Source organism: Bos indicus x Bos taurus, chromosome 1 (assembly GCF_003369695.1).
Source record: "Bos indicus x Bos taurus breed Angus x Brahman F1 hybrid chromosome 1, Bos_hybrid_MaternalHap_v2.0, whole genome shotgun sequence".
Lineage (NCBI taxonomy): Eukaryota > Metazoa > Chordata > Mammalia > Artiodactyla > Bovidae > Bos > Bos indicus x Bos taurus.
This window is the reverse complement of record NC_040076.1, coordinates 132,352,617-132,377,857: the sequence shown is the minus strand read 5'-3', so window position 1 is coordinate 132,377,857 and position 25,241 is coordinate 132,352,617. Positions and strand designations below refer to the sequence as shown.

Genomic DNA, 25,241 nt, shown 5'->3' with positions numbered 1-25,241 from the left:
CCTGGTCAACCCCCTGTCATCTGAGAAAATTTGGGCACTACTGGTGTTGAGTAAATCAGGCATTTTAGAGAAATCCGTTTAAGTTTTGTCTCCCTGAGGACAAATGTATGAGATTCTACATTTTATATCCTATTTTAGACTGAAATTCTTTCACAAGTTTTAAGAGTTCTTTGTATATGTTAGATAGCAGGCTTTTGTCAGACTGTGTGTTTTGTATTTTCTCCCAGTCTGTGATTGTCTTCTCATACTCTGGATAGTGTCTTTCACAGAGGAGAAATTTTAATTTTAAGTCCTGCATACCAATTATTTCTTTCATGGATCATGCCTTTGAAAGTAGAGTATCTAAAAAGTTAACTGCCATACCCAGGGTCACCTAAGTATTCTCCCATGTTGTCTTCTAGGAGTTTTATAGTTTTGTGTTTTACGTTTAGGTCTGTGAATCCATTTTGAGTTAATTTTTTATGAAAGGTATAAGGTTTGGGTCTACATCAGTTTTTTTGGATAGGGATGTCTGGTTGTTTCAGCATCATTTGTTAAAAAGACTGTCTTTCTTCCATTTTATTACCTTTGATCCTTTGTCAAAAATTACTTTATTATATTTATGTAAGTCTGTTCTGGACTCTATTTTGTTCCATTGATTTATTTCACCAATACCATACCTCATTTATTTCACCAGTACCATACCTCTTGATGATATTGAGTCTTTCTATCCATGAACATGGAATATCTCTTCACTTATTTAGCTTTTTGAGTTTTGTAATCTTTGTAAACTCTACATAAGAGTTTTGTAATCTTCCTCATATAGATCTTGTATTTGTTTTGTTAGATTTATGCCTATATATTTATTTCTGGCAGAGGGGTGTGTGCTAATGTAAATGGTGTTGTGTTGTTACTGATAGTTTCAAATTCATTGCTGGTATATAGAAAAGTGATTTACTTTAGTAAATTCACTTTGGATCCCACAACTTTGCTGTAATTATTAGTTTCAGCAGTATTTTTGTTCTATAGGATTTTCTACATAGACAATGGTGTCATCTGTAAACAAAGTTAGATTCCTTCCTTCCCAGTCTGTGTGGCTTCTGTATATTTTCTTTTCTTGGTTTATTGTATTTGCTAGGACTTCCAGTACAGTTTTTACAAGGAGTGGTGAGAGGGCACATTCTTGCCTTTATACCTGATCTTAGTGGAAAAATTTCTAGGTTTTCATCATTACATATGATGTTGGCTCTGGGTTTTTGTGGATGTTCTTTATTAAGTTAAGAATATTTCCCCTTTTGTTGGGAGTTTTTAATCATGAGATGCTGGGTTTTGTGAATGCCTTTCTTCATCTATTGATATGTTCATGTAGTTTTTCTTTAGATGTTGATGTAGTGGGATATGTGAATTGTTTTCCAGATAAATTATTTAATTGGCTGTGCTGGGTCTTAGTTGTGGTACACGTGGTCTTTGATCTTTGTTGTAGCATGAGGGATCTTCAGTTGCGGCATAAGAACTCTTAGTTGCAATATGTGAACTCTTAGTTGTAGCATGTGGGATCTAGTTCCCTGACCAGGAATCAAACCTAGTCCCCCTGGATTGGGAGCCTGGAGTCTTAGCCATTGGACCACCAGGGAAGTCTATTTTTCAGATGTTGAATCAGCCTCACATACCTGGGATAAATCTCACCTGGAAGTAGTCTATAATTATTTTTGTCTGTTACTGAGTTTGATTTGTTAAATATTTTGTTGAGAATTCTTGCATTTATGTTTGTGAGAGACACTGGTCTGTAGTTTTCTTGTAATGTTGTTTCAGTATTAGGGTGATGATGGCCTCATAGAATGAGTTATGAAATATACTGTCTGATTGTATCTTCTAGAAGAGATCATAGAAAACTGGTGCAATTTCATTTTTAAAGGTTTTTTAGAATTCTCCACCAATGAACCTTTTTGGAGTGCGTTTTTTGTTGTTGCTGTTTTGTTTTTTGACTACACCACATGACTTACACAATCTTAGGTTCCCTGACCAGGGGTTGAACACAGGCCCTGGCAATGAAAGTGTGGAGTTGTAACCACTGGACTGCCAGGGCATTCCCTGAATTTGTTTTTTAAATCATGTAAGAAATAAAAAGTGGTATTACAGTAATAATGCCAGAAATAATAACCAGAAATACAGTAATAATGACTTTCATATTTCCCTATGTAGTTATCTTTACTGGAGATCTTGATTTCTTTATATGGTTTTGTGATACCATCCACTATCTTTTTATTTCAACCTGGTGGGCTTGCTTTACCATTTCTTGTAGGGCAGGCATAGTGGTAACACACTCTTCAGCTTGTTTATCTAGAAATGTCTTAATTTGTCCCTCATTTTTGAAGGACAGCTTGCCAAGTATAGACTTCTTGGTTGAGCTTTTACTTTTTCAGCACTTTGTTTCTTACATTTTTAATTGAAGTATATATTTTGTATATATTTTGTATAATATGTTACAGTGTACAATATAGTAATTCACAATTTTTGAAGGTTATAATTAAAAAATATTTATAGTTGTACATATATTTATAGTTATAAAATATTGACTGTATTCACTATGTTATGTAATATACCCTGTAGCTTACTTTATACCTTGTGCCTCTCACTCTCTTACCCCGATATTGCTCCTCCTGTCTTATTTCTCCCCATTGACAGCCACTAGTTTGTTGTCTACATCCGTGTCTGATTCTTTTTGGTTGTATACACTAGTTTTTTATGTTTTTTAGATTCCATATGTAAGTGATATCATACAGTATTTGTCTTTCTCTGGCTTATTTCGCTTAGTATAATGCCCTCCAAGTCCATCCATGTTGCCACAAATGGCAAAATTTCATTCTTTGTATGTCTGAGTAGTATTCCATTATATGTATGAGTGTTAGCCACTCAGTCATGTCTGACTCTTTGTGACCCAGTGGACCGTAGCTGAGCAGGCTCCTCTGTCCATGTTATTCTCTAGGCAAGAATACTGCAGGAGTAGTCATTCCCATTTCCAGGTGATCTTCCTGACCCAAGCAGGAACCTGGGTCTCCCACATTGCAGGCAGATTCTTTACTGTATGAGCCACCAGGGAAGCCCATTATACATATATACCATTTTTCTCTATCTGTTCATCTGTTGATTGACACTTAGGTTGCTTACATATCTTGGCAATTATAAATAATGCTGCTGTGAACATTGGAGTGCATGTATCTTTTTGAATTAGTGGTGGTTTTTTTTTTTTTTTGGATACATACCCAGGAGTGGAAATTACTAGAGCAGAAGCACTGAATAGACATTTTTCCAGAGAAGAAATGCAGATGGCAAACATGCACATGAAAAGATCCTCAACCTCGCTAATTGTCAGGGAAATGAAAAATCAAACCCCCAATGAAATATCACCTCACACCTGTCAGAATCAGTCAGTTCAGTTCAATCGCTCAGTCGTGTCCAACTCTTTGCGACCCCATGAATTACAGCACACCAGGCCTCCCTGTCCATCACCAACTCCCGGAGTTCACTCAGACTCACGTCCATCGAGTCAGTGATGCCATCCAGCCATCTCATCCTCTGTCGTCCCCTTCTCCTCCTGCCCCCAGTCCCTCCCAGCATCAGAGTCTTTTCCAATGAGTCAACTCTTCGCATGAGGTGGCCAAAGTACTGGAGTTTCAGCTTTAGCATCATTCCTTCCAAAGAAATCCCAGGGCTAATCTCCTTCAGAATGGACTGGTTGGATCTCCTTGCAGTCCAAGGGACTCTCAAGAGTCTTCTCCAACACCACAGTTCAAAAGCATCAATTCTTCGGTGCTCAGCTTTCTTCACAGTCCAACTCTCGCATCCATACATGACCACTGGAAAAACCATAGCCTTGACTAGACGGACCTTTGTTGGCAAAGTAATGCCTCTGCTTTTGAATATGCAGAGACTATCTAGGTTGGTCATAACTTTCCTTCCAAGGAGTAAGCGTCTTTTAATTTCCTGGCTGCAGTTACCATCTGCAGTGATTTTGGAGCCCAGAAAAATAAAATCTGACACTGTTTCCACTGTTTCCCCATCTATTTCCCTGTCAGAATAGCTATCATCAAAATTAACACAAATAAATGTTGGCAAAGATGTGTAGAAAAAGGAGCCCTTGTATACTATTAGTGGGAATGTATATTGGTACAGCCAGTATGCAGAACAGTATGGAGGGTTCTCAAAAACTAAAAAATAAAATTACCATTAAAAAAAAATGGGGGAGCAAAGACTGCCACCACATTCTGCCTAGCAGTCTGTCTGCTGCACACACTGGGGTATCCTCCAGGACCTGGCTTCAGAGAGGGGAGAATCCTTTGATGGGTCTGTGGCTTGGAAGAGTTTCTTCACCTGACCACACCAGGTACCTTGATCACAGACTTTCAGCCTCCAGCACAAGATCAAGCCCTGAGTCTTTAGAGTGGAAGCATTGACTCCAAGACCATGGACTACCAGAGAACTAACCCTAGGGAGTATCAAATAGTGTGACTCACTCAAAGGAAACCACTTGAATACAAGACCCAGCATCACCCAACAACCAGTAGCCCCCTGTGCAGGATGCCTCATCTAAACAACAAACAAAATAAAAATATCACTCAGCTTTGCCCATCAGAGGAAAAACAAACAAACAAATAAAAACTCAGCACAAATCCCACCTATACAAAGCTTACACAAACCACTGGTCCAAACTTAGGAGGGCAGAAACCAAAAGGAAGAAAGAATTCAACCTTGAAGCCTGGGAAAAGGAAACCTCAAACACAATAAGTTAAAAAAAGAATAATGAAAAGGCAGAGGAATACTACACAAATGAAGGAACAAACTAGAAATGCAGAAGTCCAAATAAATGAAGAGGAAATAGGCAAACCACCTGAAAAAGAATTCAGAATAATAAAGATGATTAAAAACCTTGAAAAACAAATAGAGAAAATGCAAGAATCAATTAACAAAGACCTAGAAGAATTAAAGAATAAATATACAGAGGCAGACAACACAATTACTGAAATTAAAAACACTTTAGAATAAATCAATAGCAGAATATCTGAAGTAGAAGAACAAATCAGTGAGCTGGAAGATAAAATGGTGGAAATAACTTCTGTACAGCAGAATAAATTAAAAAAAAATTGAAAAGAACTGAGGATTGTATCAGAGACCTTTGGGACAATATCAGACACACCAACATTCAAATTATAGGGGTCCCAGAAGAAGAAGAGAAAAAGAAAGGGTATGGGAAAATTTTTGAAGACATTATCATTGAAAATTTCCCCAACAAGGAAAAGGCAATAGTTAATCAAGTCCAAGAGGTGCAAAGAGTCCCATACAGGATAAACCCAAGGAAAAACATGCCAAGACACATAGTAATCAAGCTAACAAAGACTAAACACAAAGAAAGAATATTAAAAGCAGCAAGGGAGAAGCAGCAAGTAACACACAAGGGAAACCCCATACACTAAACAGCTCTTTCAGCAGAAATTCTGCAGGTCAGAATGGAGTGGCAGCATATATTTAAAGTACTGAAAGGAAAAAATCTACAACCAAGATTATTGTACCCTGCAAGGGTCTCATTCAAAATTGATGGAGAAATCAAAAGCTTTTTAGACAAGCAAAAATTAAGAGAATTCAGTATGACCAAACCAGCTTTACGACACATGTTAAAGGGACTTACATAGCCAAGAAATACAAGAGAAGAAAAAAAATCTACAAAAATCAACCCCAAATAATTAAGAAATGGCAATAGGAACATATATATCAGTAGTTACTTTAAATGTAAATGGATTAAATGCTCCAACCAAAAGACACAGACTGGCTAAATGGATACAAAAACAAGACCCATATATATGCTGTCTACAAGAAACCCACTTCAGACCTAAAGACACATACAGACTGAAAGTGAGAGGATGGAAAAATATAGTCCATGCCAATAGGAAGGAAAAGAAAGCTGGAGTCAGTTCAGTTCAGTTGCTCAGTGATGTCCCACTCTTTGCGTCCCCATGAATCGCAGCATGCCAGGTCTCCTATCCATCACCAACTCCCGGAGTTCACTCAGACTCACGTCCATTGAGTCGGTGATGCCATCGAGCCATCTCATCTTGTGTTGTCCCCTTCTCCTCCTGCCCCCAATCCCTCCCAGCATCAGAGTCTTTTCCAATGAGTCAACTCTTCACATGAGGTGGCCAAAGTACTGGAGTTTCAGCTTTAGTATCATTCCTTCCAATGAACACCTAGGATTGATCTCCTTTAGAATGGACTGGTTGGATCTCCTGCTGAAGTAGCAGTCTTCATATCCGACAAATAGACCTTAAAGTAAAGAATATTACAAGAGATAAGAAAGGACACTACATTATGAACTACATTATGATCAAGGGATCAATCCAAGAGGAAGACATAACAATTATAAATATTTATGCACCCAACACAGGAGCACCTCAATACATAAGACAAACACTAACAGACATAAAAGGAGAAATGGACAGTAACACAATAATAGTAGGAGACTTTAACACCCTACTCACACCAATGGACAGATCATCAAAACAGAAAATTAATAAGGAAATACAAGTCTTAAATGATACATTAGATGAGATGGATATCTGCAGGACATTCCATCCAAATGCAGAAGAATACACCTTCTTCTCAAATGCACATGGAACATTCTCCAGGATGGACCACATCTTGAATCACAAATCAAACCTCAGTAAATTTAAGAAAATTGAAATGGTATCAAGCATCTTCTCCGACCATAATGCTATGAGACTAGATATCAATTACAAGAGAAAAACTGTAAGAAATACAAGCACCTGGAGAGATTAAGCAACACGTTTGTAAATAATCAACAGGTTACTGAAGAAATCAAAAGGGAAATCAAAAAGTTTCTAGAAACAAATAACAATGAAAACATGACAACTCAAAACCTACGGGATGTACCAAAAGCAGTTCTAAGAGAGAAGTTTATAGCAATACAGTCCTACCTCAAGAAACAAGAAAAACGTTGAATAGACAACCGAACTTTACACCTAAAACAACTGGAAAAAGAAGAACAAAAAACCCCTCAAAATTAGTAGAAGGAAAGAAATCATAAAGATCCTAGCAGAAATAAATGAAAAAGAAACAATAGTAAAGATTAATAAAACTAAAAGCTCATTCTTTGAGAAGATAAATAAAAGTGACAAACCTTTAGCCAGATTCATGAAGAAAAAAAGAGAGAAGAATCAAATCAACAGAATTAGAAAAAGGAGAGGTTCCAACAGACAATGCAGAAATACAAAGGATTATAAGAGACTATTATGAACAACTATATGGGAATAAAATGGATAATCTGGAAGAAATGGACAGATTCTTAGAAAAGTTCAATTCTCTGAGACTGAACCAGGAAGAAATAGAAATTATGAACAACCCAGTTACAAGCACTGAAATTGAAGCTGTGACCAAAAATCTCCCCTAAAACAAAAGCCCAGGACCAGATGGCTTCCTTCACAGGAGAATTCTGTAGAACATTTAGATAAGAGCTAATGCCTATCCTTCCAAAATCTTTCAAAAAATCGCAGAGGAAGGAACACTTCCAAACTCACTCTATGAGGCCATCATTACCATGATACCAAAAACAAAGACAAGCCAAAAAAGAAAGCTACAGGCCAATATCACTGAAGAACATAGATGCAGAAATCCTCAACAGAATTTTAGCAAACAGAATTCAGCAACACATTGAAAAGCTCATAGACCATGATCAAGTTGGGTTTATTCCGGGAATGTAAAGATTCTTCAATATATGCCAATCGATCAAATTGATATGCCATATTAACAAATTGAGAGATAAAAACCATATGATAATCTCAATAGATGGAGAAAAGTCTTTGACAAAATTCAGCACCCATTTATGATTAAAACTCTTCAAAAAATGGGCATAGAAGGAACTTACCTCAACATAGTAGAGGCCAAATATGAGAAACCTGCAGCAAACATTATTCTCAGTGGTGAACAACTGAAAGCAGTCCCCTTAAGAACAGAACAAGACAAGGGTGTCCACTTTCACTACTGTTATTCAACATAGTTCTGGAAGTCTTGGCCACAGCAATCAGAGAAAAAAAAGAAGTAAAAGGAATCCAGATGGGAAAAGAAGAAATAACGTGCTCATGGTATGCAGATGACATGATACTGTACATAGAAAACCCTAAAGATAGTATCAGAAAGTTACTAGAGCTAATCAGTGAATTTAGCAAAATGCAGGATACAAAATCAATACACAGAAATCATTTTCATTTCTATATACTAACAATGAAAAATCAGAATGAGAAATTAAGGAATCAATCCTTAACAAAAAGAATTAAATATCTAGGAATAAACTTACCTAAGGAGACAAAAGAACTGTCCACAGAAAATTGAAAGACACTGAAGGAAGAAATCAAAGACGACATAAACAGATGGGGAGATATTCCATGTTCCTGGGTAGGAAGAATCAATATTGTGAAACTGGCTATACTACCAAAGGCAATCTACAGATTCAATGTAATCCCTATCAAATCACCAATGGCATTTTTCACAGAACTAGAACAAAAAATGTCACAATTCATATGGAAACACAAAAGCCCCTGAATAGCCAAGGCAGTCTTGAGAAAGAAGAATGAAGCTGGAGGAATCAACCTTCCTGACTTCAGATTATACTAGAAAGCTACAGTCATCAAGACAGTATGCTACTAGCACAAATACAGAAATATAGACCAATGGAACAAGATAGAAAGCCCAGAAATAAACCCATGCACCTATGGGTACCTTATTTTTGACAAAGAAGGCAAGAATATACAATGGAGAAAAGACAGCCTCTTCAATAAATGGTGCTGGGAAAACTGGACAGCTATGTGTAAAAGAATGAAATTAGAACACTTCCTAACACCATACACAAAGAAAAACTCAAAATGGATTAAAGACCTAAAGGTAAGACCAGAAATTATAAAACTCTTAGAGGAAAACATAGGCAGAACACATGATGACATAAATCAAAGCAATATCCTCTATGACCCACCTCCTAGAGTAATGGAAATAAAAACAAAAGTAAGCAGGTGGGACCTGATTAAACTTAAAAGCTTTTGCACAGCAGAGGGAACTAAGCCTGGTGAAAAGACAGCCTTCAGAATGGGAGAAAATAATAGTGAATGAAACAATGACAAAGGATGAATTTCCAAAATATACATGCAGCTCATAGAACTCAGTGCCAGAAAAGCAAACAACCCAATCAAAAAGTGGGAAAAAGACCTAAATAGAAATTTCTCCTAAGAAGACATACTGATGGCTAACAAACACATGAAGAGATGCTCAGCATCGCTCATTAGTAGAGAAATGCAAATCAAAACTATAATGGGATATCGCCTCACACTGGTCAGAATGGCCATCATCAAAAAGTCTACAAACAATAAGTGCTGGAGACGGTGTGGAGAAAAGGGAACACTCTTGCACTGTTGGTAGGAATGTAAATGGATACAGCCATTATGGAAGACGGTATGGAGATTCCTTAAGAAACTAGGAATAAAACCACCATATGACCCAGCAATCCCACCCCTAGGCATCTACCCTGAGGAAACCAAAATTGAAAAAGGCACATGTATCCCACTGTTCATTGCAGCAGTATTTACAATAGCTAGAACATGGAAGCAACCTAGATGTCCATTGACAGATGAATGGATAAAGGAGTTGTAGTACATATACACGATGGAATATTACTCAGCCATAAAAAGGAAAGCATTTGAGTCAGTTCTGATGAGGTGGATGAACCTAGAACCTATTATACAAAGTGAAGTGAGTCAGAAAGAGAAAGGTAAATGTCATATTCTAACGCATATATACGGAATCTAGGAAAATGGTACTGAAGAACTTATCTACAGGGCAGCGGTGCAGAAACAGACACAGAGAGTAGACTTATGGACATGGGGAGAGGGGAGGAGAGTGTGAGATGTGTGGAGAGAGTAACATGGAAAATTACATTACCACATGTAAAATAGACAGCCAGTGGGAATTTGCTGTTATGTTTCAGCAAACTCAAACAGGGACCTGTATCAACCTAGAGGGGTGGGATGGGGAGGGAGATGGCAGGGAGGTTCAAGAGGGAGGGGACATAGGTATACCTATGGCTGATTCATGTTGAGGTTTGACAGAAAACAACACAATTCTGTAAAGTAATTATCCTTTAATAAAAAAATAAATAAAAAAATAGAACTCTCAGCACTTTAGATATGTATCCCATTGTCTTCTGGCCTCCATGGTTTCTGCTGAGAAATCAATTTGTAATCTTATTGACGATTCTTTGTATGTGATTAATCACTTACTTTTGCTACTTGCAGGATTCTTTTTCTTTAAATAGTTTGACTATAATGTGTCTCAGTGTGGATATGTGTGAGTTTATTCTACTTAGGCTTACAGTTTCTTGGTTTTGCTTCTTCACATCTTGTGCCAAATTCGAGAAATTTTTTGGATATTATTTCTTCAAACAATGTCTCTACCCGTTTCTCCTCTCTCCTTCTTATGGTCCTGACTTGCTGTATATATTGGTTTACTTCATGATATTCATAGTCCGTTAGTCTCTAATCACTTCAGTTTTTCTTTTCTTTTTGTTCCTTTGATTGGATAATTTAAGTTTTGTTATTTTCAGGATTCCTCATCCTTCTTCCCGTCTCCTCAGTTCTGTTGAACCCCTGTAGCGATATTTTCGTTTCCGTTATTGTACTTTTTAGTAATAGAATTTGTTTGGTTCCTTTTTATAATTTGTTTCTCCATCGATATTCTCATTTTGCCCATGCATTTTTTTCCTGTTTTCTGTTTGTTTGTTGTTTATTTCTTCATGTTTTTCTTTACCTCCGTGAGCATATTTAAAACAGTTGTTTTAAAATCTTTGTTTAGTAAATTTATTGTCTGGGCTTCCTTAAGGATGATTGTTTATATTTATTTGGTTCATTTGAATGGTTTTACTTTCCTGTTTCTCTGTATGCTTTTTTTTTTTATTGTTGAAAACGGAACACTTGAATATTATAATGTGTTAAACTCTGGAATCATATTCTCCCCCTTTTCCAGAGTTTGTTGTTTTTTGATTGTTGAATGCTGTAGTAGTCCATTTGTCTAGTGACTTTTCCTAACTGTTTTTGCAGAGGCTGTATTCCTTGTTCTCTTCCATAGCTAGTATCCAACTACTATTTTTGACTGAGGTGCCAAAATAGATAAGAAAACATCTCTCTTAATCTTTGCAATTTGGCTCTGTATTGAGGCTTTCTTTCAACACTTGGCTAAACAGAGCTTAGGGGTCAGCCCAAGGTTAAAGCTTAAGATCCTCTCAGGTCTTTTGTTTTGTAATGTTATGATTTCCTTTTCATTTTCATTCATCTCAAGGTATTTTCTTTTTTAGAAAAATTTTATTCAAGTATAGTTAGATGGTATCACCGACTCAATGGACATGAGTTTGGGTGAACTCCGGGAGTTGGTGATGGACAGGGAGGCCTGGCGTGCTGCAGTTCATGGGGTCGCAAAGAGTTGGACACGACTGAGTGACTGAACTGAACTGCAGTTGATTTACAGTTTTGTGTTAATTTCTGCTATACTGCATAGTCAGTTGCATTCTCATTTATCACAGGGTGTTGAATATTTTCCCCTGTGCTATACAGTAGGACCTTGTTGTTTATCCACTGTCTATAGAATAGATTACACCTGCTCATAACCGCACTCCTAATTTGACTTCCCCGTACACCCTCTCCCTTGGCCACCATAAGTATGTTTGTCCTCTGTCTGTTTCTGTTTCGTGCATGTGTTCATCTGTGTCGTATTCTGTATTCCACATAGAAGTGATATATGGTATTTATCTTTCTGTTTCTGAGTTACTTCACTTAATGTGAAAATCCCTTAGTCTATCCATGTTGCTGCACATGGAATTATTTCATTCTTTTTAATGGCTGAGTAATATTTCATTGTGTGTGTGTATACACCACACACATCATTCTGTCACTGGACATGTAGGTTCTTTCCGTGTCTTGGCTGTTGTAGATAGTGCTGTTATGAACAATAGGGATGCAGGCGTCTTTTCGAAGTATAGTTTCTCTGGGTATATGCCTAGGAGTGAGATTGCTGTGTCATACTCCACCTCTATTTTTAGTCTTTTGAGGAACCTCCATAATGTTTTGCATTGAACTGCACTCATTTACATTCCCACCAACAGTGTAAGAAGATTCTCTTTTTTCTGCTCTCTCTCCAGCGTTTATTATTTCTAGGCTTTTTAATGTGGTCATTCTGACTGGTGTGAGGTGGTACCTCATTGTAGTTTTGATTTACATTTATTTAATAATTAGCAGTGATGAGCATATTTTCATGTGTCTGTTGGCCATCAGTGTGTCTTCTTTGGAGAAATGTCTGTTTAGGCCTTCTGACCATTTTTTGGTTGGTTATTTGCTTTTTTGTTATTGAATTGTAGAAGCTGTTTATATATTTTGGAAATTAAGCCTTTGCTGGTTGCATCATTTGCAAATATCTTCTCTCAGTTGGAAGTTTCTCTTTTTCATTTTGTTTATGGATTTCTTTGCTGTTTGAAAGCTTATATGCTTGGTTGATCTCATATGTTTATTTTTGCTTTTATTTCTGTTGCTATGAGAGACTGACTTATGAAAACATTGGTACGATTTATGTCAGAATGTTTTGCCAGTGTACTGTTCTTGGAGTTTTATGGTGTCTTGTCTTACATTTAAGTTTTTCGGCCATTTTGAATTTCTTTTTGAGTATGCTCAGAGGGTGGTTTACATGTTGCTGCCCAACTTTCTTAACACCACTTGCTGAAAGACTGTTTTTTCCCATTGTACACTATTGCCTTCTTTGTCGAAGATTAATTGCCCTTAGCTCTGTGGGTTTATTTCTGGGCTCTCTGTTTTGTTTCACTGATCTATTCAAGGTACTTTCTAATTTCCCTTCTCAGATCTTTTCCGAGCATACATCTCGCCCTAGGCATATCTGCCTCTTTCTGAAGTTCCTTGTATATACAGTTGCTCTTGAATGTCCAAATTCTGCCCCACCCCCGCCAAACCCCCACTCTGCCTGTTTTTTTTCCTCCCTGGCCTTAGATGATATCAACTGTAATCTCTTGCCCCAGATGACTGTCGGCGGTTCTTTTTTCTCACAGTGAGCGTTGGCTGCTCCTTTTGTGGTCTGGGTGAGTTCTGAGTTAGGTACAGAGATGAAAGGCTTGCGTCATCTTTCAGGGCACCCTCACACAAGGTAGAACAGACTTACATGGTGGTTTGTGTCTGAGGTCGTCTTTCCTTCCTCTAGAACCAGGGAGAATGTGGGGCAAGTGTAATTCAAAATGCCACAAAGCTTTTCTGCAGTTTCTAAATTGCCTTTTTTCCCATTTCAGCTTTTGCTTAGTTAACTTGCCTGTTTCAGAATTTTGACAAAGTTAGTTCTGACTGTTTCTGCTTGTTTTTTGCTGCTTCTCTTTGAGGATAGGAGCTAGGTGCTGTCTGTCCCACCGTTTTGTGTTTAGAAATTGTGTTTACACATGCTGAATGTGCATTTTGTTTCTGTGGTAAGTTCTCATCTGTTCACATATTCTCGAGTTCCTCCTCCTCACTGTGTCTGTCCCTGGCGTGGGCTTCACATGATTTCCTGTGTCTGCACAAAGAGATTTCTTGTCCCAAGAGCATGTCTGCAGGTTCTGGTACCCTCCGGTACAGGCACACTCTCACAGGCTCACTTTTGAAGAAACTGCTTGGCTTATTCTGGAAACTTTATCTTCAAATACCTAGACTTCTATCCCAGGGCCTTCCTGAGCCCTGATTGGGGTCTGAATACTTGGTTCCATTGTGGTTCTTCAGCTTCCCTCCTTCTGACTTTGTAATTTTCTTTGTGATATTTATGGTGAGTCCTAAAGTGTCAGAGGCTCACAGAGGAGGCCTCTGTCATGGCTCTCATTTATGTTCCTTTTTCATTGATGTAGTTGATTTACAATGTTGTGTTAACTTCCGCTGTACAAAAAAAGTGATTCAGTTATACATATATTAATGTATATATACTTTTTCATATTCATGATAAACCATGGGGTATTGAATATAGTTCCCCATGCTATATAGTAGGACCTTCTTGTTTATCCATTTTTTGTATACTGGTTTGCATCTGCTAATCCCAAGCTCGCACTCCTCTCCCCTTTCTCTCCTTCCCCTTGGCACCGGTTCTTGTTTCTTCCTTGTAGAATTAGCCAGGGCTCATTGGACTCCCTGGGTGCCAGATGCTCTGACAGGCTTGGACTATGGTGAGGAAGCCAAGCTCTTGGACCTAGGGCCCACTCTTGGCTCAGGGTCACAGGTTTTCCATTTCTGACTATTTTCAATTCCCCAGTGATTTTATCTTGTTTTGGTTGTCATTGCTCATATTTTTCTTCCTTTTGATTTTTATTCTGACCTCTTTTCCATCTTGTGGTTTCTTAGAGTTGTCTTCATCCCAGGACTCATCATTCACATTCTTTATTAACATAGATTTGGATAGAGAGGGAAGAGGGGAGATTTAAAACATTTTTTTTTCACTGAGTTATAATTTACAGACCATAAAATGCACAGCTTTTACATGCTCATTTGGGTGGGTTTTGGCAGGTTGACAATTGATGTGTGCTAAATCACTTCAGTCATATCTTTGTGACCCTATAGACCGTAGGCTCCATGGGATTCTGCAGGCAAGAAAACTAGAGTGGGTTGCCATGCCCTCCTCCAGGGATCCTCCCCACCCAGGGGGAAACTCTGAACCTGTAATGCATCCAAAATAAGATACAGAACATTCTGTCATCTCAGAAAACGCATTTAGCAAGAGGGAAGCTTTGCCTATTGTTGTTATTTTTTGAGTTGTCTTTTTATTGCTAATTTTTAAGGTTCTTTACATATTCTGATGTGAACCCTTTGTCAGATTTGTGTATTTTAAATATTTTTTTCATGGTCTATGACTTGTTTATTTATTTAAGTCTTTTGACTCACATTATTTTTAAAAAGTGGTAAAATCCTTTTAATCAGTGTTTGACTTCTGATTAGAGCTTTTTGTGTCCTGTCCGGGAAATCTTTGCCTACTGCAAGGTTTCGAAGACAGTCCAAGTCACCTTCTCGGAGCTTTGTGGTCGTGGGTTATGTTAAGCTCTCTGATCCATTTTGGTTGATTTTTGTGTGTAGAGTATGGAGTGAAACAGTATTACCGTTTGTTAAGAAGACTTGCTTTCCACATTGTTTTGGTGTGTGGTCTGAAATCAGTCCTCTGGGTCTATTTCTTCTCCATCTGTCCTGTTTTGTTGCTGGTTTTGCCCACCTTTATGCCTCTGCCATCTTGTCTTGATTTCTGAAGCTTTATAGTTCTTGGTGGTTCTCAACTAGGAACAGTTTCAATGTACTGGGAACATGTGGCTATATTGGAAACAATTTTGATTGTCCCAGTGGGAGTGAGGGGTGGAGGGGGGCTCCTGACATCTAGTGTGTCTAACCCAGAGATGGTGACTAAACATTCTACATGCAGAAGTCAAACCCCCATAGCAAAGAATTATTCTGTCTGAAATGTTGGTAGTGCCAAGGTGGAGAAACCCTGCTTTTGTGAGTTTTCAGGTCAGCTAGGGAAGTCTTCTGATACTGCTGTTTTAAAAAAATACCATTGACTAGTCTATCTTCTTTGTATTACCATATGAATTTTAGAATCTGCTTATCAGTTTCTACAAAGGCATTTCCTATGATTTTGATAGGAATTGCTTGAAAATGCAAATTTGTCCAGCTATGCTAGCCTAGCTATTAAGCTTTAAATCTGAAATAATAAAATAGTATAAGTAATTAAGATTCAATACGATTAGGAGCTTAGTCTCTCACTTTCCCTAGTCGTATCTCAGGTGTTCAGTAGCCACATGTGTCTAGTGGTTACTATGTCAACAAATACCAGAGCCAGAGAACATTTTCATCATCATAGGAGGTTCTCTTGGACAGCACTGGCATAGTTCAGTTTGGGGATTTATATATTCTTCTGATCCAGGAGTACTTAAGTTTTTTACGGACATTCTTTATCAGATAGTAGACGTTCCATTGCACTCATAGTTTAGTGCTAGTTTTTAATTATGAATATTGGATTTTCTCAGATGTTTATGTCTGTTGTGATGACCGTATTGTTTTTTTCCTTTAGTAAGTTCACTGCTTTTCACACATTAGATCAACTCTGGATTCTTGGGTTAAACTGCACTTGCCCGTGTTTTTATACTATCTCAGGACTCGCTGCATCTGTGTTCATGAGGGATTTTGCTCTGCATTTTCTTGACCCAAAACAAGAAGTTTTGGTATCAGGATAATGCTGACCTCATAGAACACTCTGCAGACTGTTCTGGGTGAGAGGATTTACTAGGAATTGAGCTCTTATTCTATTCTGTGCCATTTTACCGATACCATCTCCTTTAATCTTTAAACTATGGTAGGGCTTCCCTGCTGGCTCAGTTGGTAAAGAATCTGCCTGCAATGCGGGAGACCCCGGTTCGATCCCTGGAGAAGCAAATGGCAACCCGCTCCAGGGCTCTTGCCTGGAGAATTCCATGAACAGAGCCTGGCTAGCTATAGTCCATGAAGTCGCAAGAGTTGGACACAACTTAGCGACTAACCCACCACCTCCATAATAGGGGTAGTAACATCCCTCCTTTTCAGGTGGGGAGTCTCAGGCTCAGGAAGTAATTTCCCCAAACACATGGCTGTGGTTGATGGAGGCAGAATCCAATTCCAACTACACAGACTCTAGAAGACCAGCCCTTGGATGAGGCCTCCCACTGCGGCTCCAGGGGTGAGGTGGGCTGTGCCTCAGGTGACAGCTGCCCTTCAGTTCACCAGACAAAGACTGGATGTCTGTGCTGGGGTGTGGTGCCAGCCCCTGGGGCTGAGCCACTGCTGGGTCCTCTGGCCAGTGCCAGGGGGATTCTCCTGTCTCCCCTGTTTTTCCTGGAGTATGAAGCTCTCCTTTAGTTTCTCTGATGATGAAACTTTGGTACCCCTGTGGAAACCAGCTCTGAATGGTTGCCCAGTTTGGGTGGGGCTTGGACTGGTCTCTCTCTTTCTAGGCTGCTTGGACATTAATTCTTCTGTGAAAGGGGCTCGTTTCGTCCGATTCTGTGACTCGTTCAACATTCCCCTCATCACTTTTGTGGATGTCCCCGGCTTCCTGCCTGGTGAGTCACTGATGGAGGTGGGCCAGGAGAGGTGGTTTTGTCCAGTGAGACGCCCACTTTATTTGGAGGTCCTCTTGTACAGTTCCCTCAGGATTTGTGACGTTGCCATCCTCTGGGTGTCTGGAGGGTAGGGCTGGCTGGGGGTGGCCCTGTGGGGAAGGGGAAGCCCTCACAGCTGAGAGTGGGGGTGGGCCCTGGGGAGACTCTGTGGGGATCCAGTAACTTGCCCGTGACATAGGCACCGCGCAGGAGTATGGGGGCATCATCCGCCACGGCGCCAAGCTGCTGTACGCGTTTGCAGAGGCCACTGTGCCCAAAGTGACGGTCATCACCAGGAAGGTGAGGAGCTCAGGCTGGAGCCTGCTCACCCCCAGCGGCGGGGCCTGGGGGTTGGGGGTCTGGCCAAGAGGGTCAGCAGTGCTGGAAGGAGTCTACGCCTCACTCCCCTTAACAAGTTCTTGAGGATGGCTCGGCGTGGATGGTCCTGCAGACACGCCCAGCAGAGAAGTCCCTGCTCATCTGGGAGTGGGGAAAGGCCGGCAGACCATGACTGTGAACTGTGAAAGGCCTGTGGCTGCGCCCTGGTATTCTCGGGCCTCCCAGCCCTGGGCCTTCAGGAGCCCAGGAGGGCCAGTCTTGCTTTTTATCCTCATTTCACTTGGCTTCCTGGGGTCTTATAGGGACGTGATCTGGTTGACTCAGGCGCTAACATTCAGCATTTGGGACTGTTCTAGGCCTACGGTGGTGCCTATGATGTCATGAGCTCCAAGCACCTCTGTGGTGACACCAACTACGCCTGGCCCACGGCAGAGATTGCAGTCATGGGAGCAAAGGTAAGACCCTCCAGCTTTCCCTTCTCCTGGCTCCAGGGACTCCACTCTCCCTGCACAGCTGGGAAGTGTTGGGAAAGGCCTGGGCCCCTGGGGTCGCCAGGCCTCTGGGGAGTTGGGGTCTGGACCTTGGCAATCCCCCTCCTGCACTCTCACTTCAGGCACAGACCCAGGTAGTAGGCACCTTGAGTGGATTCAGGGGTTCAGTAGAAGGGAAAGGGCTGAGTCAGCTGAACTAGTTGTTGGAGGACTGGATGTTTCCCCAACCCCATCCCCAGCTCCCAAGAGGGCCTGGAGCCACTCCTGCAGCCCCCGGAGGCTGAGCTGTAGTCCTGACCCTGCTGACTCTGGGCAGGGTGCCTTCTGTTGCTTAGTCTACCCACTACTCCTTTCCTGCTTTGAAATAGCTGTCGGGGTTGAACCAGGTATCTCCCAGGCCCCAAGCTCCCCAAGCTGACTTTTAGGGGTTCTGACAGGAAGGCTTCTCTCTCAGTCCTCATTTTTCTACATTTGCATTATAGTTTCTCTGCCTCTGGCCATTGAGTTGTGTGCTCAGGGCTCAGGATAATGAAAAAGTGTAACAGCATTCTGCTTCCCTTGATACAGGGACCTTGACTCTTAACAGTGGAAACTAGGCCAAATATCTTAGACTCGGAGAAGGACAAATGCACTTGGAGAGGTTAGGACAGAATCTAGGGAGGCAGGTGATGCCGTGGTCTGGGCCACCCGGTCATTGGAGCCGTGGCTGAGCATCCGTTGCAGCCGTGGGGTTATGGCGGCCGCTCCAGGCACCTGTGTGGCCACTGCTCTCCAGCACACGTTGTTTACCGAGACATTTGCAATCACTCCCAGTGGTGTTGAGAGGAGGGGGGCCCTACCCTGGTCTCTGGGGGCCTCCAGGACGATCACCAACTCCTCTCGTGACAGGGTGCTGTGGAGATCATCTTCAAAGGGCACGAGAACGTGGAGGCTGCTCAGGCAGAGTACATCGAGAAGTTTGCCAACCCTTTTCCTGCAGCCGTGAGAGGTGGGTCTGCGGTGGGGAGAGCGGCTTGGCTCAGTTGTTGGATTGCTTGCTGCTTATTTTGCTCCAGAAGGCCTACCTTTGTCCTTCCTGTTGAGTCTGGAGACTAGTGAGGGCTGGCTGGACCATGAGCCGTCATCACTTAAGGGCAGAGGGGCCTGTATGGGCCACTTTGTAACAGGTCAAGAAAACATTGCTGAAGTGGCTAAATCTCTCTTTGTGGTGTTCCAGTTACCCAGTACTGTGAAAAATCTACTCAAAACAAAGTGGTCTAAAATAACCTCCCTGCATCTTCCCCTCGTAGTTCTGAGTGTCAGCATTTGGTCTGGGCTGAGCTGGGTAGTGGTTCTGCTGGCATCAGTCATGGAAGTATGTCATCTAGCTGCCTGGCTGGGGCTGGATAGTCCGTGGTGGCCCTACTTACATGGCTGGTGCTGGCTGTCAGCTGGACTCTCCTTCACGGGGTTGCTTATTCTTTGGGAGGTGAGTCCACGCTGCTCTGCAGGGTGTCCTGAGGGCAGCAAGAGGGTGAGAGGGGAGAGAAGGTGCCTTGAGGCCTGGGTGTGGAAGTTGCAGTGTTACTCTTGCTACATTCTACTGGCCAAGGCAATTTACAAGGCCAGGTGAAGAAGTACAGTCCACTTCCTGATGGGAAGAGTGGCAAAGTAAAGTGGCAAGACGGACTTATGCACAGGATGGGACGAATGATTGTAGTGAGTTTTAAAAAATAAAAGTGCACTTCCATCTTGACAGGATGGAAGAGGGGTCACATTTTCCTTTTCTTGCTGAATGTTTCTGGGCCAGTTTGGGACCCGCCAGAGGAACAGGGGGCTCCTGGGGTCATGGGGAGGTTCGCAGGACCGAGCCGCTCTTGTGTCGGCCTGGGCCCTGTGCACACTGTTGGCCCCAGAAGGTGGCGCCCACATCGAGCACCACGTAAGGGGTTGGTGGGCAGCAGGTGATCCGCTTCCTTTCCTGTGCTTCCCCAGGGTTTGTGGACGACATCATCCAGCCTTCTTCCACACGTGCCCGAATCTGCTGTGACCTGGATGTCCTGGCCAGCAAGAAGGTACAGCGCCCTTGGAGGAAACATGCGAATATTCCATTGTAAATGAATCAGGCAAAGATAAACCAGGAGCTAATTACTGCCTGGCCATTTGTATACGCCCCTGCCTTTGCAATCATGAAACCTGGGAATCTAAATACAATTAATCACTTGAAATGGCTACGTTTATTAAATCCTAGAAAGATTTCATTTGTGCCTTACTGTAAACTTATTTTATTAAAAATCTTAACTGATATATTTTGAGCTTAAATTTATTTTTCTTTGTGGTAGAAATCTGAAAAATGAAGAAAACTAGAAAGAAAACACTACAGTGTGATCACTTTGAGCTGACCCTTATCTGTGTATTGTTTTCCTTTCTTTCCCTAAGAATTAATTTTTTCTCTGAAGGTGAGATAATAAGCCTTTAGGGTGAACTACTTATCTGCGTAGGCTTCAGTTATAAATGATATATGATATTATAAATGATATAATATTTAAATGATGTATACTGTCCTTCTGTTTCCTTCAGGAAATGTTGAGGATTAAAGGTATTTATAATTGTGTTGTATACATGTGTGTGTCTATCAGAATAGATGCTTAGGAAGCATATGCTGTATAGTAATTGCTTACCTTATATTAACTTCTTTCCAGAAATGTGTTCTCAGATTTTAAAAAACTTTTTTGGAAAATTTCAAACCTGTGGAAATATGGCAAGAGCTGTATACTCTTTACCTAGATTCTCCAGTTCTTAACACTTTCTACATTTGCTTCATCTCCTACATAAATGTATAATTACTATTTTTATTGACCTATTTGAGAGTAAGTTATAGAATCATAAACCTTTGTCTCTCCAGATTTCAGTGTTTATTTCCTGTGAAACAAGGCTCATTGTCTTACATGGTCTTTAATGAGATTGACATTTTTGAAGCATGTTTGTAAAGTATTTTGTAGACAGTCGCTCAGTTTGGGTCTGTCTGTTTACAGACCTTTAGATCCAGGTAAGAATAATACACGAGTGTTCTTTTCTTATATTACATTAGGAAGCATGTTAGTTTTTTCCCATTATTGATGAAATTGAATCTGATCACTTGGATAAGGTGACAGCTACAAAGATGACAGCCTTTGTAATTTTCTCTTTGTAATTAGTAACGAATCTGGGGGCATTTTGTAAGCCCACTTTTGTCAGCACACTTTTGTCTAGTACTTGTAGTACGATTCTTGCCTCAATCAGCTGTTCTGTGTTGGTTATAAAATACTGTATTTCTGATTCTATCATTTTATCCATAAGGAAGGAAGGATGGAGTTTTCTCCTCTTCAAAAAATTTTTAGTATCAATTTAGACATGTAGATTATGTTTTCATTTTTAAACAGTTTTCCTGAAATAGTTTATTTTTCTTACTATGTTCAGTTGTGTCTGACTCTTTGCGACCCCATGGACTGTATTGCTAGGCTCTTTTGTCCATGGAATTCTCCAGGCAAGAATTCTGGAGTGGGTTGCCCTTCTCCCCATCCAGGGATCGAACCTGGGTGTCCTGCAACTGCAGCCAGACTTTTTACTGTTTGAGCCGCTGGGGAAGCCTTTTCTTACTGTGCCATCCTTCACCCTATCAAATTGTCAGACGCACGTTATACTAGTTTGTTACATTTTTCTCCCTGTCCCATACCTTCACCCCAGGGTTTTTTAATTTATGATTTTTGGCTGGGCTGGGTCTTTTTTGTTGTGTGGGCTTTTCTCTAGTTGTGGCAAGTTGGGGCTACTCTGTAGTTGCACTGCTCAGGCTTCTCGTTGCAGGGCACAGGCTCGAGGGCATATGGTTTCCCAGTAGTTGCGGCTCCCAGGCTCAGAAGCACAGGCTCCGTAGCTGTGGTGCACGGGCTTAGTTACTCTGAGGCATGTGGGATCTTACCGGACCAGGGATCGAACCCATGTCTCCTGCATTGGCAGGAGGATTCTTTACCACTGAGCCACCAGGGAAGCCCCACCCTAGGCTTTCTTGAGATTGAGAATCATATTTTCATAGCTGAAATCTGTGCTTGGTACATAATTTCATAAATGCTTGTTTTTAGTGAATGAATATAAATATATTCAATCATGGGTTCTTTAAAGATTTAATGTTACACATTTTGATGTTCAGAATTTCCTGATATGGCCAGAGGGGTGCTCTTTCAAGCTGGTTTCTTAGTCCTTTTGGTATGTTACAGTAATTTTTTGTGCCCTTGCTTATTTTTTGACACAGGATAATATACTCGGTTCATCGTATGTTTTTCTTAGAGCCGTGGTTTCTTTTAGTAGATGAAATTTGGATGCAAACATTGACCCTAGATTTTCACATTGATACTGGCTTGTCATTGCTTCTAGGTATTTTCAGCGGACTATGAAATATTTATCCTGGTATGTGTGTGTATATATATGTATATGGGGAACATATATACATGAAAATATATATATTATGTACATTTTTGAAAATATGAGTTCATACTGAAACTTTTAATTCTAATCTAACATATAAGTTATTTGCTTTTCTTTTTTTCCATAATTAGGTCTTCTCCTACACTGATGAAATGGGCTCTTATTCGGTATATACTTGACCCTTGAACAATGTGGAGGTTAGGGGGGCCTGCCCTCCTGATGTTGAGAAGCCATGTAAAATATACTTGGCTCTCCCTATATGCAGATCCAGTCTGTGGTTCCACGTCCAGGATTCAATCAACTGTGGGCCATGTAGTACTGTAGTAGCTACTGTTGAAAAACCTGTATAAGTGGACTTGCCCAGTTGAAACCTGTGTTTTTTAAGGGTATTTTACTCACTTGCTTAGTCCTACAATAAACACCAATGTCAGAGATACTATAGCTTTATCAACATCAAATCTTCTAAAGTTCAAGACTTTTTTGTAATTGTTTCTAAACAGAAGATACATGGTTATTTGGATTAGTAACTTGAGTGGTTATCATTTTTAAAGAATCAGTCCTTTATGTCTGTAGACCACTTTATAGAGTTTTTTTCCCCTACCCTTGTTGATTTTATTTTTCTGAGTATGTAAACTATTAAGTTATACCAGAAATGGTGATTTTAAGTGATTCCAACATGAAGACTAAAGCATGGGTGTGCTTCTCTGAGGTGAGAATTCTGAATCCTTCAATCCCTGATGACTTTCTTGGTTCCAGACTCTTAGCTCCAAAGGTCTGTAAGCCCTGCTTGATTGTATCATTTTAAGCTCAACTTAACCTACATGTGACTATCATCCACTTTTCCCATTTCTGCCAGTCACCCCACCATTCTGGATAGACAGGTTTATGCCCCTAGTTATTTTTCTTGAGCATCTTCCCTCTGTTGGGGGAATGGAAATCTCCCACTCTAGTTGGGTTCCGAGTTCTTTTACAACAGTCTTCCCCCTCCTCTCGCCCATCTCTGTGGCCTCCTGCTAAGCCAGAAATCCATGTCCAGATCTTGTTGTATTTCTAGCACTTCTAATGGATAGCACCCTGCTCTCCAGAGTCTGCAGCCCACACAGAAGGTTCTGGTATGTCCCTGTCCTGCCTCTAGTGAGTTTTGAGAATACTGTCTTGCTTCAAGTAGCTCCAATCTGCTCACGCTCAAGGGCCTGACTTTCCCATTAGTTCATCTCAACTTGTATTGAGATGATTCTGTCATAATATGTATTTTTTAAAGCAGCTTATGGTGTATTCCTCACCCTCCTTTCCTTTTTAGACCTGAAACAGTTTTGTCTTCCAAGCTAGGTGATAAGTTCCTAGTGGGTAGAGATGTTTGGCCAGGGGTCCTTTGTACTTCTCTTTGGCATCAGCAGAAAGATTAAGCTATGGGAGCTGGGAAAGGAGTGGTGGCAGATTCCTGGGTTTTTAGAGGCCTCCTGGCTAAGGAAGAATCATATAGGTTGGCCTGTGTGTGGCTCAATAGTTTGAAGTTGCCTGGCCAATAGTTTCTGGGGTCTGCAAATCTAGGATTTGGCCCATTTGAAAACCAAGCTGGTGGTGAAGGAGACACAAGGCTGTTAAGATCTTGGCAGCTTTGTCCAGTAGACCAGCCTTTTTGGGTTACAGAGTGGCATTGAGTTCTCACGGGCTGGTGTTTAGGCATGCCTTTCCCAACTATGGTCTTGTTTTAGAGGAAAATGCTGAATCTTGTCACCAGATTTATTATTTAGTATTTAGTAGGTAGGTACTTCCCATGTCCCTACTGTCTTTGTGATCATTTGTGTGTCCTTGGGAGTAGAAAGCTATCCTTGTCCTCTGCAGAGCAAGGCACTTGGGAGGGCAGGGACGGAACCTTACTTGAGTTTGGTCTGCTATGAACAGGCACTAAGTCTTTGCTTCCCAGGAAGATCCTGCTTCTTGTTTCTTTTCTGAGAGCAGGGCCAACAGTCACAGCCAGGGTAGAATCGCACCTGGGTAAAGCCCTGGTCTAATCTCATAAGCACAAACCTTCAAGATGAGCTGCTAGAGCCCCAATTTAATCACCTTCCATCTTTGGCTGCCTCAGAGTCCCCACTGCCCATTTATCTCCTGTGTTCCTGCTGCTTCTCATGGACATCTCAGGCCATCTAATGAACACAGCCCAGGGAACATGGTGGGGCCCGTAAAGTCTGCTGCTTCTCATGGACATCTCAGGCCATCTAATGAACACAGCCCAGAGAACATGGTGGGGCCCGTAAAGTGTAGGACATGATTTTGTGCAGTGACATCTGGCAGCAGTGTCAAGAGAAACCTTCACTTTTGGCAGCCATGTAGAACACAAGTCTTTAAAGGGCATGGTCATGCCTAAGTGCTGGGTCTGGATCTCAGACGGGGGAAGGTCCCAGGCTTCAGACCATTTGATAATCCATGAATGCCTCCTCCAACACTCAGCCCACAAGAGACTTCCTCTTGAATGCTCACTTGGTCTAACCAGTCTTTCCTTCTCTCCAAGGAAATCCAATGGATGAAAGAAAATTGATGAGCTAGTCCTAAAATTCTACTTGCTTAAAAAAGTAAAGCCTCATTGATAACAGTGATTTGCTGCTGTTTTAACAAATTATCCTAAACAGCAAATTCTCAGCTCTTGGTTTAAAAAAAAAAAAAAAAAAAGAAAGCGTCATCATTCTGTTGAACAGGACGAGAAATCACCTCTTTCAAGCTTTACCTAATGGAACAATAGGATGACTACCACAAGC

At 40.9% G+C, this 25,241-nt stretch overlaps 1 protein-coding gene across 1 annotated transcript in view; it reads left to right on the top strand.

Annotated features, from left to right (window-relative positions):
* Positions 1–20,640, top strand: part of PCCB (propionyl-CoA carboxylase subunit beta) — a 94,528-nt gene extending 73,888 nt beyond the window's left edge. The window contains exons 11-15 of the mRNA XM_027545441.1: positions 17,066–17,173; positions 17,412–17,512; positions 17,908–18,006; positions 18,931–19,030; positions 20,017–20,640. Of these exons, the coding sequence (XP_027401242.1) occupies positions 17,066–17,173; positions 17,412–17,512; positions 17,908–18,006; positions 18,931–19,030; positions 20,017–20,138 (530 nt within the window). The 3' untranslated portion in view covers positions 20,139–20,640. The remainder of the gene's footprint in view (positions 1–17,065; positions 17,174–17,411; positions 17,513–17,907; positions 18,007–18,930; positions 19,031–20,016) is intronic.
* The last annotated feature ends 4,601 nt before the right edge of the window (positions 20,641–25,241 follow it).